Source organism: Scyliorhinus torazame, chromosome 2 (genome assembly GCF_047496885.1).
Source record: "Scyliorhinus torazame isolate Kashiwa2021f chromosome 2, sScyTor2.1, whole genome shotgun sequence".
Lineage (NCBI taxonomy): Eukaryota > Metazoa > Chordata > Chondrichthyes > Carcharhiniformes > Scyliorhinidae > Scyliorhinus > Scyliorhinus torazame.
Window position 1 is genome coordinate 213677457 of NC_092708.1, and position 18310 is coordinate 213695766.

Consider the following 18310-nt stretch of genomic DNA (forward strand, 5'->3'; position numbering starts at 1 on the left):
CTTCATGTGCGGGAAGTGTGTCCTTCATGTGCGGGAAGCAGCTCCTGTTAGACCGCATGACGGCTCTGGAGCTGCGGATGGACTCACTTTGGAGCATCCGCGATGCTGAGGAGGTCGTAGATAGCACGTTCAGTGAGTTGGTCACACCGCAGATTAGGGTTGGTGAGGGAGACAGGGAATGGGTGACCAAAAGGCAGAGAAAAAGCAGGAAGGTAGTGCAGGTGTCCCCTGCGGTCATCTCCCTCCAAAACAGGTATACCGTTTTGGATACTGTTGGGGGAGATGACTCACCAGAGGAAGGCAGTAGTAGCCAGACTCATAGCACCGTGGCTGGCTCTGCTGCATAGAAGGGCAGGAAAAAGACTGGCAGGGCTATAGTCATAGGGGATTCAATCGTAAGGGGAGAAGACAGCCGTTTCTGACGTGGAAAACGAGACTGCCGAATGGTATGTTGCCTCCCGGGTGCATGGGTCAGGGATGTCTCAGATCGGCTGCAGGACATGCTGAAGGCGGAGGGTGAACAGCCAGTTGTCGTGGTGCATATAGGCACCAACGATATAGGTAAAGAATGGGATGAGGTCCGACAATCAGAATTTAGAGAGTTAGGAGATAAGTTAAAAAGTAGGACCTCAAAGGTAGTAATCTCAGGATTGCTACCAGTGCCACGAGACAATGAGAGTAGAAATTCAAGAATAGTCAGAATGAATACGTGGCTTGAGAGATGGTGCAGGAGGGAGGGGTTCAGATTTTGTGGACATTGGAACCGGTTCTTGGGGTGGTGGGACCATTACAAATCGGATGGTCCACACCTGGGCAGGACTGGAACCAATGTCCTTGGGGATGCTTTGGCTAACACTGTTGGGGAGGTTTTAAACTAATGTGGCAGGGAGATGGGAACCAGATTAGGAAGTTAGAGGTCAGTAAAGAGGCAGCAACTAAAGCCAGTAAGGTACTAGATAATAAATTCAATGTGACTAAGGGGAAGAGTAGACAGGGAAGAGATGATGAACGCAAAAGGATAGGTGGTCTGAGGTGCATTTGTTTCAATGCGAGAAGCGTAGCAGGTAAGGCAGATGAATTTAGGGCTTGGATTAGTACCTGGGAATATGATTTTATTGGTATTACGGAGACTTGGTTGAGGGAAGGGCAAGACTGGCAACTAAATATCCCAGGGTATAGATGCTTCAGGAGGGATAGAGAGGGAGGTAAAAGGGGCGGAGGAGTTTCATTACTGGTCAGAGATGATATCACAGCTATGATTAAGGAGGGCACGATGAAGGATTCGAGCACTGAGTCAATATGGGTAGAGCTAAGAAATAGGAAGGGTGCACGAACATTGTTGGGACTTTACTACAGACCTCCCAAAAGCGAGCGTGAAGTAGAGGTACAAATATGTAGACAGATTATAGAAAAATGTAGGAGCAATAGGGTGGTCGTGATGGGAGATTTTAACTTCCCCAACATTGAATGGGACTCATGTAGTGTTGGAGGCGTAGATGGAGCAGAATTTGTAAGGTGCATCTAGGAGGGTTTTTTAGAGCAGTATGTAAATAGTCCAACTCGGGTAGGGGCCATACTGGACATGGTATTGGGGAATGATCCCGGCCAGGAGGTTAAAGTTTCAGTCGGTGATTACTTTGGGAATAGCGATCACAATTCCATAAGTTTTAGAATACTTATGGACAAAGAAGAGAGTGGTCCAAAAGAAAGAGTGCTAAATTGGGGAAAGGCCAAGTATAACAAAATTCGGCAGGAGCTAGGGAATGTGGATTTGGAGCAGCTCTTTTAGGGTAAATCCACATTAGAAATGTGGGAGTCTTTTAAGGAAAGGTTGATTAGCGTGCAGTACAGACATGTCCCTGTGAAAATGAGGGATAGAAATGAAAGTAGGACAAATCTCAAATGCGCAATAAAGAGGGCTAAAAGGGTTCATGAAATATCTTTGGCTAACAGGGTTAAGGAAAATCCCAAAGCCTTTTATTTGTATATAAGGAGCAAGAGGGTAACTAGAGAAAGGATTGGCCCATTCAAAGACAAAAGAGGGAATTTATGCATGGAGTCAGAGGAAATGGGTGAGATTCTTAATGAGTACTTTGCATCGGTATTCACCAAGGAGAGGGACATGACGGATGTTCAGGCTAAGGATGGATGTTTAAATACTCTAGGTCAAGTCGGCATGAGGAAGGGGGAATTTTTGAGTATTCTGAAAGGCATTAAGGTGGACAAGCCCCCAGGTCCAGATGGGATCTATCCCAGGTTACTGAGGGAAGCGAGGGAAGAAATAGTTGGGGCCTTAACAGATATCTTTGCAGCATCCTTGAGCACGGGTGAGGTCCCGGAGGACTGGAGAATTGCTAATGTTGTCCCTTTGTTTAAGAAGGGTAGCAGGGATAATCCAGGGAATTATAGACGTCAGTGGAAGGCAAACTGTTGGAGAAGATACTGAGGGATAGGATCTATTCACATTTGGAAGAAAATAGACTTATCAGTGATAGGCAGCATGGTTTTGTGCAGGGAAGGTCATGTCTTACAAACCTAATAGAATTCTTTGAGGAAGTGACAATGTTAATTGATGAGGGAAGGGCTGTAGATGTCATATACACGGACTTCAGTAAGGCGTTTGATAAAGTTTCCCATGGCAGGTTGATGGAAAAAGTGAAGTTGTATGGGGTTCAGGGTGTACTAGCTAGATGGATAAAGAACTGGCTGGGCAACAGGAGACAGAGAGTAGTGGTGGAAGGGAGTGTCTCAAAATGGAGAAAGGTGACTAGTGGTTTTCCACAGAGATCCGTGCTCGGACCACTGTTGTTTGTGATATACATAAATGATCTGGACAAAGGTATAGGTGGTCTGATTAGCAAGTTTGCAGATGATACTAAGATTGGTGGAGTTGCAGATAGCAAGGAGGACTGTCAGAGAATACAGCAAAATATAAATAGATTGGAGAGTTGGGCAGAGAAATGGCAGATGGAGTTCAATCCAGGCAAATGCGAGGTGATGCGTTTTGGAAGATCTAATTCAAGAGCGGACTATACGGTCAATGGAAGAGTCCTGAGGAAAATTGATGTACAGAGAGATCTGAGAGTTCAGGTCCATTGTACCCTGAAGGTGGCAACGCAGGTCGATAGAGTGGTCAAGAAGGCATACAGCATGTTTGCCTTCACCGGACGGGGTATTGAGTACAAGAGTCGGCAGGTCATGTTACAGTTGTATAGGACTTTGGTTAGGCCACATTTGGAATACTGCGTGCAGTTCTGGTCGCCACATTACCAGAAGGATGTGGATGCTTTAGAGAGGGTGCAGAGGAGGTTCACCAGGATGTTGCCTGGTATGGAGGGTGCTAGCTATGAAGTAAGGTTGAGTAGATTAGGATTGTTTTCATTGGAAAGACAGAGGTTGAGGGGGGACCTGATTGAGGTCTACAAAATTATGAGAGGTATGGACAGGGTGGATAACAACAAGCTTTTTCCAAGGGTGGGGTTGTCAATTACAAGGGGTCATGATTTCAAGGTGAGAGGGGGACAGTTTAAGGGAGAAGTGCGTGGAACGTTTTTTACGCAGAGGGTGGTGGGTGCCTGGAACGCTTTGCCAGCGGAGGTGGTAGAGGCGGGCACAATAGCATTATTTAAGATGCATCTAGACAGATATATGAACGGGCCGGGAACAGAGGGAAGTAGATCCTTGGAAAATAGGTGACAGGTTTAGATAAAGGATCTGGATTGGCGCAGGCTGGGAGGGCCGAAGGGCCTGTTCCTGTGCTGTAATTTTCTTTGTTCTTTGACACACATGCGCTAGGGACAGGAGGGAGGAGTCTGAGGCACTGTGGTGTTCCGGCACCTCTGCTGCGGAGGTCACCGGGACAGGCTTTATCACCTCATCTTCCATAGGGATGCCCATTGGCCCCCAAGCTACTCCAAGGGACCGGGGTGCATGCGGAACTAACCCCTGAGGATCTCCCACCACCTGGCACTGCCAGTCGTAGAGTCCCGCTCTCATCTCAAGCAGGGTCTGCATGTTCATGGAGCACAAAGAGTGGACGACTTCCATCTCGGATTGTGCCTTCTCCCTCTGGGACTGAGCCACCTCCTTCTGAGTATGTGCGACATCGACCAGCGCCTGGGCAATGCCGCCGATGCTCTCAGCCCTGGCCCACTGTGATTGCGCCGCTGCATTGTCCAGATGGCTCTGGTACATGGCTGCCTGTGATAGGGCAGCCCTGTCCTGGCCCTCAGCCACCTCCTGCACAAATACCTCTTGCCTTGAACATGTTGACCCATGGCAAAACCTTTGCCCCCAAGGCCTCCACCACAAACACCACCTCCGGTGTTGGCCTGGATGGCACGTATGGTCGGCACCACCGCCTGCTCCTGCACGCGGTTGGACTCCAAATGCACCTGCAGGTGCTGGATGCCAACAACCCCTCATGTAGTCTCTGGCTCTGTTACTGCATCTCCACAATCAATGGAACTGTCCGTTCCAGGTGCCCGAAACCAGCTAGACAGCAGCTAGTCCCTGGAGTCGGCCCACTCTATGACCATTCGCCCCCTTGGGAGTTCCTACCTTCACCTACTGAACTGGAACAAGTGTGTGGTATGCACCAGAGAGTGTCCCAGGAGCCTCTTCACTAAAGTGCCCAACCAAGGTGGGTTTCTCTGGGATGGTGGAGGTTGTTGGAGACAGCTGTGACATGGAGTCAGTGTATTCCCCGGACACGAGCTCGGGGCATCAGAGATATAGGTCAATGGCTCCTGTCCATGTCAGTCTCATCATCGTCGTTGGTCAGCACACGGGGTTCTGGCTGGGGATGGGGGGGGGGACACACCAAAAGGGCCCACTTCATCAAGAGCAACTCCTGCAAGACACAATAAAAAATGCATCATTGCATTATGGCACGGGGGGGGGGTTTGGGAGGGATGGTGGGGGTTGGGGGCGTTTGGGAGGGATGGTGGTGGCGGAGGGGATAACAATCATGACACCGCAATTCAGCGGGGTCTCACTTCCTCACCCGATGGTGACCTCCACACTAGCGACTGCCTTTTCTTCGGACCATCTGACCACGTTCTGTGGCCTCTGTTCTGCTGCGATGAGGGGCCGCAGGTCTGGCAGCCCCCTCCAGTCTTCTCCTGTTCTCGCCGGTTGGGGGGTGTTGGTGCAAGGGGCACAGTGCTGCCAACTTACCCTGGCCACCCTGAGGACACATGCAGTTTCTTCCAGCACTACAGGCCAGTCCTGAGGGTGTTACCCTCAGCGCTGATGATCTGTCACCTATGCCTGGTGAACAGTGGCGGCTGGGCAGCTACCCTAGGGTACAGGGCTGCCCGCCCCTCCATAGCATTCAGCAGTGTCTCAAGTTCTGCTGTCCTAAAAGTCCACTAATCCCGGTGTCGTCACTTAGTCTCAGGAATGGAGAGTCCTTGTGCCTCAACAGTCGATAGGGTTTATAGAAAGGGAAGGAAGGAAACTTGTGGGAAAAAAAGTGTAAATCTAAATCCCTCACAAATCAGTTTCTTGGAGTCAGAAATTTTACTTGATTTTCCGAAGTTTTTAACTAAGCAATCATGCAGCAGCGTTACATTACCCAAATACAAAAAAAAATCACAAATGACTCCTGACAGGCACAGTTCTTGAAGTGCAGTTTGGGTGCGGCTCAAGGGTGAGCCCTCTTCCTTGTCATTGCATGCACTAAATTTTGTGTCGGTATCAATTATAATGCTATACAGATGTAAACGTTCTCTGCTTTACATGCAAAATTATTTGATCTTACCTTCAAGGCTCTCATTAAGGTGTGTTTATCAATTGCCATTCCTTTCTGGTACAGTTGCTCATAGGTGAAAAAGGCAAGCCTTGCATTACAGATTTCATTGACACTAAAGAACAATTAAAAAAATGTATTTGTGTTTGTATTTATATTTGTAGAGATTACATTTTTGGTCACAATTCCCAACACCAAACTTTGGTAGATCTGACTTTTATTTACTGCACAAATGATTTTTTTAAAGTTAGCGAATAATAGTGGTCGAACTGGATAATGAATACTTTGTAAAGCACAGAATGAAGTATACGGGCTGGATTCTCTGGTCCCCCAGCTGAGGGTTTCTCGGCGGCGCATCATTAACTGGTGGTGGGATTCTCTCTTCAGCTTGTCGATGGGATTGACCATTGAAGGCACTCCACCCTGCCAGGAAACCCACGGGCGAGTTGCGCTACGAGCGGGGAAAGAGAATTGCAACAGCTGGAGAATTCCGCCCTTTATCTTGTTATGGGCCAGGGTTTAGAGAACCCCAAAGTGTATCATGGAGTTCACCTGACCGACAACTTTTACTGGCTTGTGGTATGGGGAGCACATGGCCCACTCTACAGGTGTGGTACAGCAGAAATGCAAAAGTATTTTTTTAAGCAAAACAATGTTTATTCTATGAACTCAAATTAACCTTTTTAAAACATACAACACCCATGCTTTCCTCAAAGTGAAACTAAAACTGACAGCCAGCCCAGCTCCACCCACACTCTGACACCACTGCAGTAACATGAGCAGACAAACATTTCTTAAAGTGACATTCTCATGACAATTTCCATTTATATATAAGCAATTCTTGATCAAGATGGAACTACTTTCGATGAGAACTTCTTTGTTAAAAATCTGTCTAATTTGCTTTTTCCCCAGCTTTTTACAGCTGAATCTGAATTAAAAAGCATGTTAACTGTCATTTTTATATCAAATAGATAGTTTGAAGGCTGATAAACATTGTTATGATCTCGCACAAAGATAATCACTGAGTCGGCATACCGTGGAACATCTAGTTCTAGACTAGTCAAGTTTATTAATACATGACAAATTGTGGGTTGGGAACTAATGCTAACAAACTGGAACAATCACAAGCACAACTAACCACGACAAATTCTCCTACAGACTCCGTCTAGGTTACAGTGTCACATGGTATAACTTGCCTGCCACCTAGTGGGTAGAAGTCAAATATATTTACATGTATAATTGTTTATGCATATCACTACATCCCCTATTCTTCAGATTTTGAACAAAATATATATACATCATTTCGATAAATATTATATTTGATATGCATACCACAATAATTTACAGTAATTTATATCATGTACAGTTATATTGTCCAATTATAGATTCAATCTTTCATGTTTTTTTCTATGCCTTGCTGATCTTCTTAACTTCGGTAGATCCGATTAACCTGATTCACAGTCTTGCATTTGAAATGAAATGAAATGAAAATCGTTTATTGTCACAAGTAGGCTTCAAATGAAGTTACTGTGAAAAGCCCCTAGTCGCCACATTCCGGCGCCTGTTCGGGGAGGCTGTTACGGGAATTGAACCGTGCTGCTGGCCTGCCTTGGTCTGCTTTCAAAGCCAGCGATTTAGCCGTGCTAAACAGCCCCTGTAGGTGCAACTGATATGACCATATAGACATAGAATTTACAGTGCAGAAGGAGGCCATTCGGCCCATCAAGTCTGCACCGGCTCTTGGAAAGAGCACCCTACCCAAGGTCCACACTTCCACCCTATCCCCATAACCCAGTAACCCCACCCAACACTTAAGTGCAAATTTTGGACACTAAGGGCAATTTAGCTTGGCCAATCCACCTAACCTGCACATCTTTGGTCTGCGGGAGGAAACCGGAGCACCCGGAGGAAACCCACGCACACACGGGGAGAACGTGCAGACTCCGCACAGACAGTGACCCAAGCCGGGAATCGAACCTGGGACCCTGGAGCTGTGAAGCAATTGTGCTAACCACCATGCTACCGTGCTGCCCAAATCATTGTTCAGAACTTCAGACAGCACAATAATATTTGATTCGTCCTCTGGTTGTGTTGCTTTTGAAGAATCTAAGTTTTCCTAGACATCGTTCGCTTGCAATTGAGCAACAGGTTGTTTAACTTTTTTTTTTAAAATATTTTTTTCTTCTCCTTTTTCACATTTTCTCCCAAATTTACACCCACCGACAATAAACAATAATCAGTAACAAATATGTCAATCCCCATATCAACAACAACGATCCCATCCTCCCACCAAAGCCAAAAATTAGCCCGCATGTTCACACAAACAAATGACAAAAAGAAATTAGGAATCACCCATAGTCGCCATGAACACACACAGCGCCCCCCCCCCCCCCCCCCCCCCCACCGCCAACCCTCCCACCCACACGCCCCAACTAATGTTCGATGTTATCCAGTTCTTGAAAGTGCATAATGAATAATGCCCATGAATTGTAGAACCCCTCCATCCTTCCCCTCAGTTCAAACTTAACCTTCTCAAGAGTCAGGAATTCCAAAAGGTGCCCCCGCCACGCCAGGGCACAGGGTGGAGAGGTTGCTCTTCAACCTATCAGGATCCGCCTTCGGGCGATCAACGAGGCGAAGGCTACAACATCTGCCTCCACACCCGTTTCCAACCCCGGATGGTCCTACACCCCGAATATGGCCTCCCGGGGGCCCGGGTCCAGTTTCACGCGCACCACTTTAGAAATTACCCTCAAAACCTCCTTCCAGTAATCCTCTAGCTTTAGACAGGACCCCTCCCCCCCACACCACAACGTTCACACACATCTTCTCCTCCTTCAAAGAATCGGCTCATCCTCGTCCTCGTGAGGTGTGCTCTGTATACCACCTTCAGCTGCATCAGCCCCAACCTCGCGCACGAGGTGGAGGCATTCACTCTCCGGAGCACCTCACACCAGAACCCCTCCTCCATATCCTCTCCCAACTCTTCCTCCCACTTTGCTTTGATCCCTTCCAGTGGTGCCTCTCCTCTTCCAAAATAGCTCGTAAACCGCTGACACTACCCCCTTCTCCAGTCCCCCTGTCATCAGCACCTCCTCCAGCAATGTGGAGGCCGGCTCCACCGGGAAGCTGTGTATCTCCTTTCTGGCAAAATCTCGAACCTGCATGTATCTAAACATTTCCCCCTGCTCCAGCCCATACTTCGCTCCCAGCTCCTTCAATCCTGCAAACCAACTCCGAAGAAACAAATCTTTTAGTGTCTTAATCCCCTTCTCCTCCCATTCCCGAAAATTTCCATCCCACCTCCCTGGCTCAAATCTGAGGTTCCCGCGAATCGGCATTTCCCTTGACCCTGCCCCCAACCCGAAGCTATTATTACCGGACTCCCTGAGTATTTCCCCGGGGCTATCGGGAGCGGCGCTGTTGCTAGTGCTTTCAATCCCGACCCCCTGCATAAACTCTCCTCCATTCTGACCCACTGGGAATCAACCCCTCTGACCCAGTTCCGCACCTTCTCTACATTCGCCACCCAGTAGTAATACATCAGGTTCGTAAGACCCAAACCCACTGCCTGCCTTCCCTTCTGTAGTATCACCTTTCTAACTCTGGCCACCTTCCCTCCCCATATGAACGAGGTAATCCTTCCCTCAATCTCTCTGAAAAAAGCCTTTGGCAGGAGAATCGGCAGGCATTGAAAAATAAACAAAAATCACGGCAACACGTTCATTTTAACCGCCTGTACCCGACCTGCCAGTAGGTTTTTTAACTTTTAGGAGTGCTCGTCTGTTTCTCCTTAGTTCCTGTCCTTGCTCCATGATTACAGTGTTGGATCTTGGACCTATTTTCTGTAATACTGTTGCACATTTTGACCAGCCATCAGGATCCTCCACCCTCACTACATCATTTGGATTTAAAGGTTTCAGAGCCTTGTTTGACTTGTCATAGTACCTCTTATGCTTCTTCTTTTGAGATTGTAACTGATCCCTTATCTTCTCGTTTGGTTGTTGTTTATATGGCATGGCAGAGTTGTTCGTTGCTTTTGCCTCATCAACAGTTCTGATGGCGACAAACTACAACTTAAAGGAGATGCACGATAGCTGAGCAATGCTAGATATGGATCATCTTGACTGTCTATAGCTTTTTTCAGCAGCTGTTTGACTATCTGCACACCTTTTTCTGCTTTGCCATTGGATTGAGGGTACGATGGACTTGATGTTACATGTCTGAAGTCACAATGCTGTGCAAATACCTTCCATTCCTTACAATTGAAATTTTTCATTATCACTCATAACGACCTAACGGTCTGTGATTTGTCTCGACAATGAAAGTAGGTAGACCATACACATAACTGTGGAATTTCTCTAATCTGTTCATTAACCTCAGACATTCTTTGTCTATTTGAGCATAACAACATTCATATTCTGTCATTGATGTGGAAGCATATGCTACTGGTTTCCTGTTGCAGCAAAACTGCACCTAGACCATCCTGGATGCATCCTAGACCTAGATCTGTTGAAAGCTTGGTATTTTTTGTAGGATCGAAAAATGTTAGACCTGGAGTTATCTATAGAGCTGTTTTTAATGTGATCCACTCTTGTTCATGTTTGTCTGTCCAAGTGAAGTTATTCACTTTTTTCAGGACTTCTTTAAGACATGCTGCCTTCGCTGAGACGTTTGATATAAATTTACTAATGAAATTGATCCTGCCCAGCACTCTTAGTATTCCCTTTTTGTCTGTTAGTCAAGGCATATTCATAATAGCTTGTATCTTCATGTCATCAGGCTTTATTCCATGAGCAGATAACCTGTCTCCTAGGAACATTATTTCCTTCACACCAAACTGACATCTGGCCTTGTCGAGACGTAGCCCATTTTTTCTGACATTTTGCAATACTCTTATCAGCCTGTCTTTGTGTTCCTCTTGGGTGGAACTCCAAATGATAACATCAACGTCTACTCGAACACCCTGAATCCCTTCAACAACATGGGCAGCACAGTAGTGCAGTGGTTAGCACTGTTGCTTCACAGAGCCACGGTCCCAGGTTCGATTCCTTGCTTGGGTCACTGTCTGTGCAGAGTCCGCACGGTCTTCTCGTGTCTGTGTGGGTTTCCTCCGGGTGCTCCGGTTTACTCCCACAAGTCCCGAAAGACGTGCTTGTTCGGTGAATTGGACATTCTGAATTCTCCCTTATTGTACCCGAACAAGCGTCGGAGTGTGGTGGCTAAGGGATTTTCACAGTAACTTCATTGAAGTGTTAATGTAAACCTATTTGTGACAATAATAAAGATTATATATATTATACAAAGTGTTCCATCGCTCTGTGGAAAATTTCGGATGCTGAGATTATGCCAAAGGGCATACAAAGAAAGCAATATCTACCAAATAGAGTATTGAACGTACAATATTTGGTACTCTCTTCATATAGCTTGAGCTGCCAGAATCCTTGCGATGCATCAAGTTTGCAGAAGTATGTCGCACTGGACATCTCACTTATGATCTCCTCTCGCTTAGGATCGGAGATCATTATTCTGTTTTTTTACACACACCATCGAATTGACCCAATCTGTTGGCTCTTCGATCTTTTTGATAACACCAAGATAATAATAATGTGTTATTCTGTCCAATTTAATTTTTAGATCGTCCTGTAATGATGCTGGAACTCTTCTCGGAGCATGTATCACTGATTGAGCATTATTTTGTAGTTGAATCTTGTAGATGAAAGGCAAAACACCAAAACCCTGGAAGATTTCTGGAAAAACCTGCACAATGGACTCCAACGATCCACTGTGTGTGTTCAGTGCACAATCAGTGCTATATACTCTTTTTACCAATTCCAGTGCTTCACACACTTCAACACCTAGCAGCGACTCATGATCTTTAGCTACTATGGGGAATTTGACTTTGTGAGCTTCTTTCTTTTACTTGGACATCGAGTTCACACATCTCCAATGTATCAATTTTCTGAACAGTATAATCCTTCAAGAAGACTGGCTTGTTTAATATTCTGGGTTTAATTTTCATAGCTTCAATATCACTGATGTTTATGAGGTTCGCTCTTACTCCTGTGTCTAATCTAACGTTGATGAGTGATTTATTTATGAACAAAGAAACTGTCCAGTTGTCTTTTGTTACTGTTGAAATATAATTTTTGTAACTTTTGTTTCTGTCGGCGAAATTTTACTCTGTTTGGTTTCATTGGCCCTGTCTTCATTCGAGACTACATCAATGAAAAATGTGCCTTCTAAATTAATATCATCAATTATATTGATGGACTTCTCTAGATTAACTTTCTTGTTTGTGAAACATTGTTTGGCAAAATGATTTTTACCTTTGCACTTTGTGCAAACTTTTCCATGTGCTGGACATTGCTTTGGTCGGTGCCTGTTTCCACATCGTTTACATGTAATGGCTGGTCTGGCAAGCGTTTAAAATGGCCACCGCTGCGGAGACCACATCAATGTGTTTGCATGTTGTGCAACTAGTTCTTTAGCATGGAAACTCTTAATCGCATATTCTAACTGAAGCTCATTCTCCAATAAGAGACAATAAGAGACGTTCACACACCGTATCATTATTAATTCCTAAGACAACCTGATCGCACATCATTGAGGATTTTAACATCGCGAAGTTACAAGTTTGTGCTTTCAACTCGAGGGAGGTAAGAAAGCTATTAAAGGACTCGCCCGTCTTCTGCATGCGTGATCACCACCTCTGGTACCATGTTATGTTCTAGTACAGAGACAACCACTGAGTCGGCGTACCAAAGAACATCTAGTTCTAAACTAGTCAAATTTATTATTGTAAAACAAACTGTGGGTTGGAAACTATTATTAACAAACTGGAACAATCACAAATACAACTAATCACGACAAATTCTCCTACAGACTCCCCTTAGGTTAGTGCGCATTGTATAACTTGCTTGCCACCTAGTGGTCGAGGGTCAAACATATTTACATGTACAATTGCTTATGCATATCACCACAAACATGTACTTGTCCTTGTAAATATACCACAACAATACAGTCACCAGATGCATTATCCATTTAATTTATAGCAATGAATCAAAAATTCATTAAAGCATTATTAGGGTGCAGCAGACAATGGTTCAAATCTATTAAATTATTGGGTGAATTCTGATCTCACTAGCCCTATTTATACCAATACATGCAGCATAGAAGGCTGAAGACTACAAATAGTATACGAAACTCCGCTGAGGGTCTACCTGTTCCGACCTCGATTTAGGAGGCCAGTACTCATGCCAGTGGCAGTCAGGAGTCGGGAGGGGGTGGATAGTCAGTAGTCTCTGCAAATGCAAGCTACACTGCAGCAACTAACCAAGGCTCCTTCATTGCCCCTTCCAAACATGCAACCTTTATCACTTAGATCAAGAGTGACAAACAACACCACGCAAACGTTGATTTTTCAATTATGCATGATTCTCTGTCCGATCGTGATTCATGCTTCCTGTGTCGCAACGTACAGATTCCACATGGACAATCACCCAAGGTTGGTATTGAACGCGGGTCCTTGGTTCTGTGAGGCAGTAGTTCTAACTACTGTGCCTCCGTGCCGCCCATATTGATTGTCTGCTTCACCTGAACTCCTATTAAAAACAGCTATGATATCATCTAATGTGATCTTCTCTGCACAAACACCTCAAAACTAAAGACATTACTCTCACAAGTAGGCTCACCAAATCATTTCGAGGGAACTGAGAAAGTAGCTGTGAGCACTAAGTCTTCATTCAAGTCTAGCCTTCCGATCTTTGACTATTCCGATAAAATGCTGTTCTATTTTGCCTGTTTCTCTGCCAAATTTCTTTGTGGATGCACACACAATAGGTCAAGGCCTTGTTTCATGCATTTGACAATTTAACCCAGCACCACCCGCGTGCATATTAATATTGAACCCAATTTCTCCCCTATCTGGCCTCCAGATGATTTATTTTATTCCAAATTCAGGTAAGAATTCTGAGATTGCTGCTATAATTTGCAGATACAAAAGAACTGAGAGCTAAGTCTTGGCCTGAAACATACATCTGGTCCCGTTTTGCAATTATCTTGTAATTTTGAGTCAGAAGTAGCAGCTTTTCAACTATAAGGACAGTATTAATAGAGTCTTGGACATAATAGAGATTGCTAGCTTTTTGATGATCTATGAAGCATCAAGCATCAACCAGGAAATATTCTGAATTTAAAAGCACCCTGCAATTAACTCTGTTATGTTGCCAAAAAATAAATTTCTCTCAGCTATTTAATTGCAGTTTTAAGGATATCAATATCTGGCTAGCAAGATTTTATTCTTTTAAATCGCTTTTCATTTTTTGATTTTTTTAATCTTCTCATCAAAGTGAGTGTATTCAATGCTGGGAATGGAAACATATTCCATTTCAAGCACTCAAAATCAGTGGCTAGCATTGCCATGTTAGGTACAGCGAAGGTTAGGTACAGCTCAGGTTAGATGCACCTCAGGTTAACACAGGTTAGCACAGAACAGGCCCTTCGGCCCTCGATGTTGTGCCGAGAATTGTCCGAAACCAAGATCAAGCTATCCCACTCCCTATCATTCTGGTGTGCTCCATGTGCCTATCCAATAACCGCTTGAAAGTTCCGAAAGTGTCCGACTCCACTATTACAGCAGGCAGTCCATTCCACACCCTAACCACTCTCTGAGTAAAGAACCTACCTCGGACATCCCTCCTATATCTCCCACCCTGAACCTTATAGTTATGCCCCCTTGTAACAGCTACATCCACCCGAGGAAATAATCTCTGAACGTCCACTCTATCTAACCCCCTCATCATCTTATAAACCTCTATTAAGTCGCCTTTCATCCTTCTCCCCTCTAAAGAGAAAAGCCCTAGCTCCCTCAACCTTTCCTCATAAGACCTATTCTGCAAACCAGGCAGCATCCTGGTAAATCTCCTTTGCACCCTTTCCAATGCTTCCACATCCTTCCAAGAGTGAGGTGACCAGAACTGCACACAATACTCCAAATGTGGTCTCACCAGGGTCATGTACAGTTGCAGCATAACCCCGCGGCTCTTAAACTCAAGTCCCCTGTTAATAAACGTTAACACACTATAGGCCTTCTTCATGGCTCTATCCACTTGATTGGCAACCTTCAGAGATCTGTGGACATGCACCCAAGATCTCTCTGTTCCTCCACATTCCTGAGAACCCTGCTGTTGCCCCCGTAATCCGCATTCAAATGTTTTCTACCAAAATGAATCACCTTGCACTTATCAGGCTTAAACTCCATCTGCCATTTTTCGGCCCAGTTCTGCGTCCTATCAATGTCTCTTTGCAGCCTAATGCACAATCAATACTCTCAAGACAAAGTGGAGTCATATCTAATCGGCTTTAATCAGCTAGAACTGTACCCAGCAGCGATGATACAGTGAAGGCTGCTGAGATGGCATTGGTTCTTATACCCCGCCTCTCAGGGCGGGGCTATGTACATTATCCAATGGTAGACCCCTCGGTCTAGCCAATGGTCATTCACCTCTCAGGTACTGCAATACCTGATATATCACATTCACCCCCTGTTAAAAAAGAACCCAGCGGGGTGATGGCCAGTGTTACTGTCGCCTTTTGCATGGTAGGACCAGGTCTTGCAGGTACCATGATGTCGAGGGTAACAGAGAAAGTTTTTATTGTTTTATGGTGCAGCAATCAGATGATCGGATGGCCTGGTCGTCCTTCTGGAGCGGCTTAGATTCGGCGACGATCCTGGTGGGGGCCCCGGCGGTTGTGGCTCCGGGAACGTGGTGTCTTCCTCCCAGGCAGCTTCGTCACCCCTAGGCGGCGCTGTTGGGGCGAAAAGTGGGCAGGGGGAGGGGCGCCTGTAGGGGGCGTCGGTGCCTGTTCAGCGCTGGGTAGGGGCTCCGGCGGCAATACTGACCCTCCGGTCAGGTGCTGCGGGGGGATGGGGATGGGGGCAATGGTGCGGGCGCGCGTGGGGCTCCGGCGGGTGCCAGGTCCCGAAGGGAGACCATGTCTTGGCGGCCGTTGGGGAACGCTACGTAGGCGTACTGGGGGTTGGCATGCAGCAGGTGGACCTTCTCGACCAACGGGTCCGACTTGTGCGCCCTCACATGTTTCCGCAGCAGGATGGGTCTGGGTGTTGCTAGCCAGGTGGGGAGCAAGGTCCCGGCGGAGGACTTCCTGGGGAAAACAAGGAGACGTTCGTGAGGTGTCTAGTTTGTGGTATTACATAGCAGCGACCGAATGGAGTGAAGGGCCACTGGGAGGACTTCTTGCCAGCGGGGGACTGGGAGATTCCTGGACCGAAGGACCAGCAGGACGGTCTTCCAGACTGTTCCGTTCTCCCGTTCTACCTGCCCGTTTCCCCAGGGGTTATAACTGGTCGTCCTGCTCGAGGCGATGCCTTTGCTAAGCAGGAACTGACGCAGCTCGTCGCTCATAAAAGAGGACCCGCTATCACTGTGGATGTATGCAGGGAAACCGAACAGTGTAAAAATACTTTGGAGGGCCTTGAAGACGGTAGTTGTGGTCATGTCTGGGCAGGGGATGGCAAAAGGGAACCGGGAGCATTCGTCAATCACGTTCAGGAAGTACGTGTTGCAGTCGGTGGAGGGGAGGGGGCCTTTGAAGTCCATGCTGAGGCGTTCAAAGGGACGGGAAGCCTTTATCAGATGCGCCCTCTCTGGTCGGTAGAAGTGCGGTTTGCACTCGGCGCAGATTTGGCAGTCCCTGGTGACTGTCCTGACCTCCTCGATGGAGTAAGGCAGGTTTCGGGTCTTAACGAAATGGAAGAACCGAGTGACCCCCAGGTGGCAGAGGTCCTCGTGAAGGGCTCGGAGGCGGTCTGCTTGTGCGGTGGCACAAGTGCCGCGGGACAGGGCATCAGGAGGCTCATTCAGCTTCCCGGGACAGTACAAGATCTCGTAATTGTAGGTGGAGAGTTCGATCCTCCACCGCAAGATCTTGTCATTTTTTATCTTGCCCCGCTGTGCATTATCGAACATGAAGGCCACCGACCGTTGGTCTGTGAGGAGAGTGAATCTCCTGCCGGCCAGGTAATGCCTCCAGTGTCGCACAGCCTCTACTATGGCCTGGGCCTCCTTTTCAATCGAGGAATGGCGAATTTCGGAAGCATGGAGAGTGCGGGAGAAGAAAGACACGGGCCTGCCCGCTTGGTTGAGGGTGGCCGCCAGAGCTACGTCGGACGCGTCGCGTCCTGGAAGGGGAGGGACTCTTCGATGGCGCGCATCGTGGCTTTTGCGATGTCCGCTTTGATGCGGCAGAAGGCCTGGCGGGCCTCCGTCGACAGGGGGAAGGTTGTGGACTGGATCAGTGGTCGAGCCTTGTCTGCGTAATTAGGGACCCATTGTGCATAATAGCTAAAGAAGTCGAGGCAGTGCTTTAGGGCCTTGGGGCAGTGAGGGAGGGGGAACTCCATGAGGGGGCGCATGCGTTCAGGGTCGGGGCCTATGACTCCATTTCGCAATACGTAGCCTAGGATTGCTACACGGTCGGTGCTAAAAACGCATTTCTCCTTAATGTAGGTCAGATTAAGGAGGTGCGCGGTCTGGAGAAATTTACGGAGGTTGGTGTCGTGGTCCTGCTGGTCATGTCCGCAGATGGTGACGTTATCGAGATACGGGAACATTGCGCGTAAGCCATACCGGTCAACCATTCGGTCCATCTCACGCTGGAAGACCGAGACCCCGTTCGTGACACCGAAGGGAACCCTTAAAAAGTGGTAGAGCCGCCCATCTGCTTCGAAGGCAGTGTACTGGCGGTCACTATTCCGGAGGGGTAGCTGGTGGTAGGCGGACTTGAGATCCACCGTGGAGAAGACCTTGTATTGCGCAATCCTGTTTACCAGGTCGGCAATACGGGGAAGAGGGTACGCGTCCAGCTGCGTAAACCGATTGATGGTCTAGTGAGAGGGGCAAAGTTTAGAGTAGATGTACGAGGCAAGTTTTTTACGCAGAGGGTAGTGGGTGCCTGGAACTCACTACCGGAGGAGGTAGTGGAGGCAGGGACGATAGGGACATTTAAGGGGCATCTTGACAAATATATGAATAGGATGGGAATAGAAGGATACGGACCCAGGAAGTGTAGAAGATTGTAGTTTAGTCGGGCAGTATGGTCGGCACGGGCTTGGAGGGCCGAAGGGCCTGTTCCTGTGCTGTACATTTCTTTGTTCTTTGTTCTTTGTTGTCTAGCTATAGTCGATGACCATCCTATGTTCCTCCCCAGTCTTTCCCACCACTACTTGACCCCTTCCTTCAGCAGCCTTTGGACCTCGGACTTGATGAAAGTCCGGTCCTGGGCACTGTACCGTCTGCTCCTGGTGGCGATGGGTTTGCAATCCGGGGTGAGGTTCGCAAACAGGGAAGGCGGGTCGACCTTAAGGATCGCGAGGCCGCAGATAGTAAGGGGGGGTATAGGGCCTCCAAATTTAAAAGTCAGGCTTTGTAGGTGGCACTGAGAATCCAGCCCGAGAAGGGTGACTGCGCAGAGGTGCGGCAGCACGTACAGGCGGAAATTGCGGAATTCCCTGCCTTGGACGGTGAGGTTCGCGAG

The 18310-nt window shown here is 47.2% G+C and overlaps 1 protein-coding gene across 2 annotated transcripts in view; it reads right to left on the bottom strand.

Moving 5' to 3' along the window:
* LOC140395520 (uncharacterized) overlaps positions 1-18310 on the bottom strand; it is a 1079902-nt gene that overhangs the window by 936949 nt on the left and 124643 nt on the right. For both annotated transcript variants that reach the window (XM_072483429.1, XM_072483418.1), the window contains one exon: positions 5765-5867. In XM_072483429.1, the coding sequence (XP_072339530.1) occupies positions 5765-5867 (103 nt within the window). The remainder of the gene's footprint in view (positions 1-5764; positions 5868-18310) is intronic.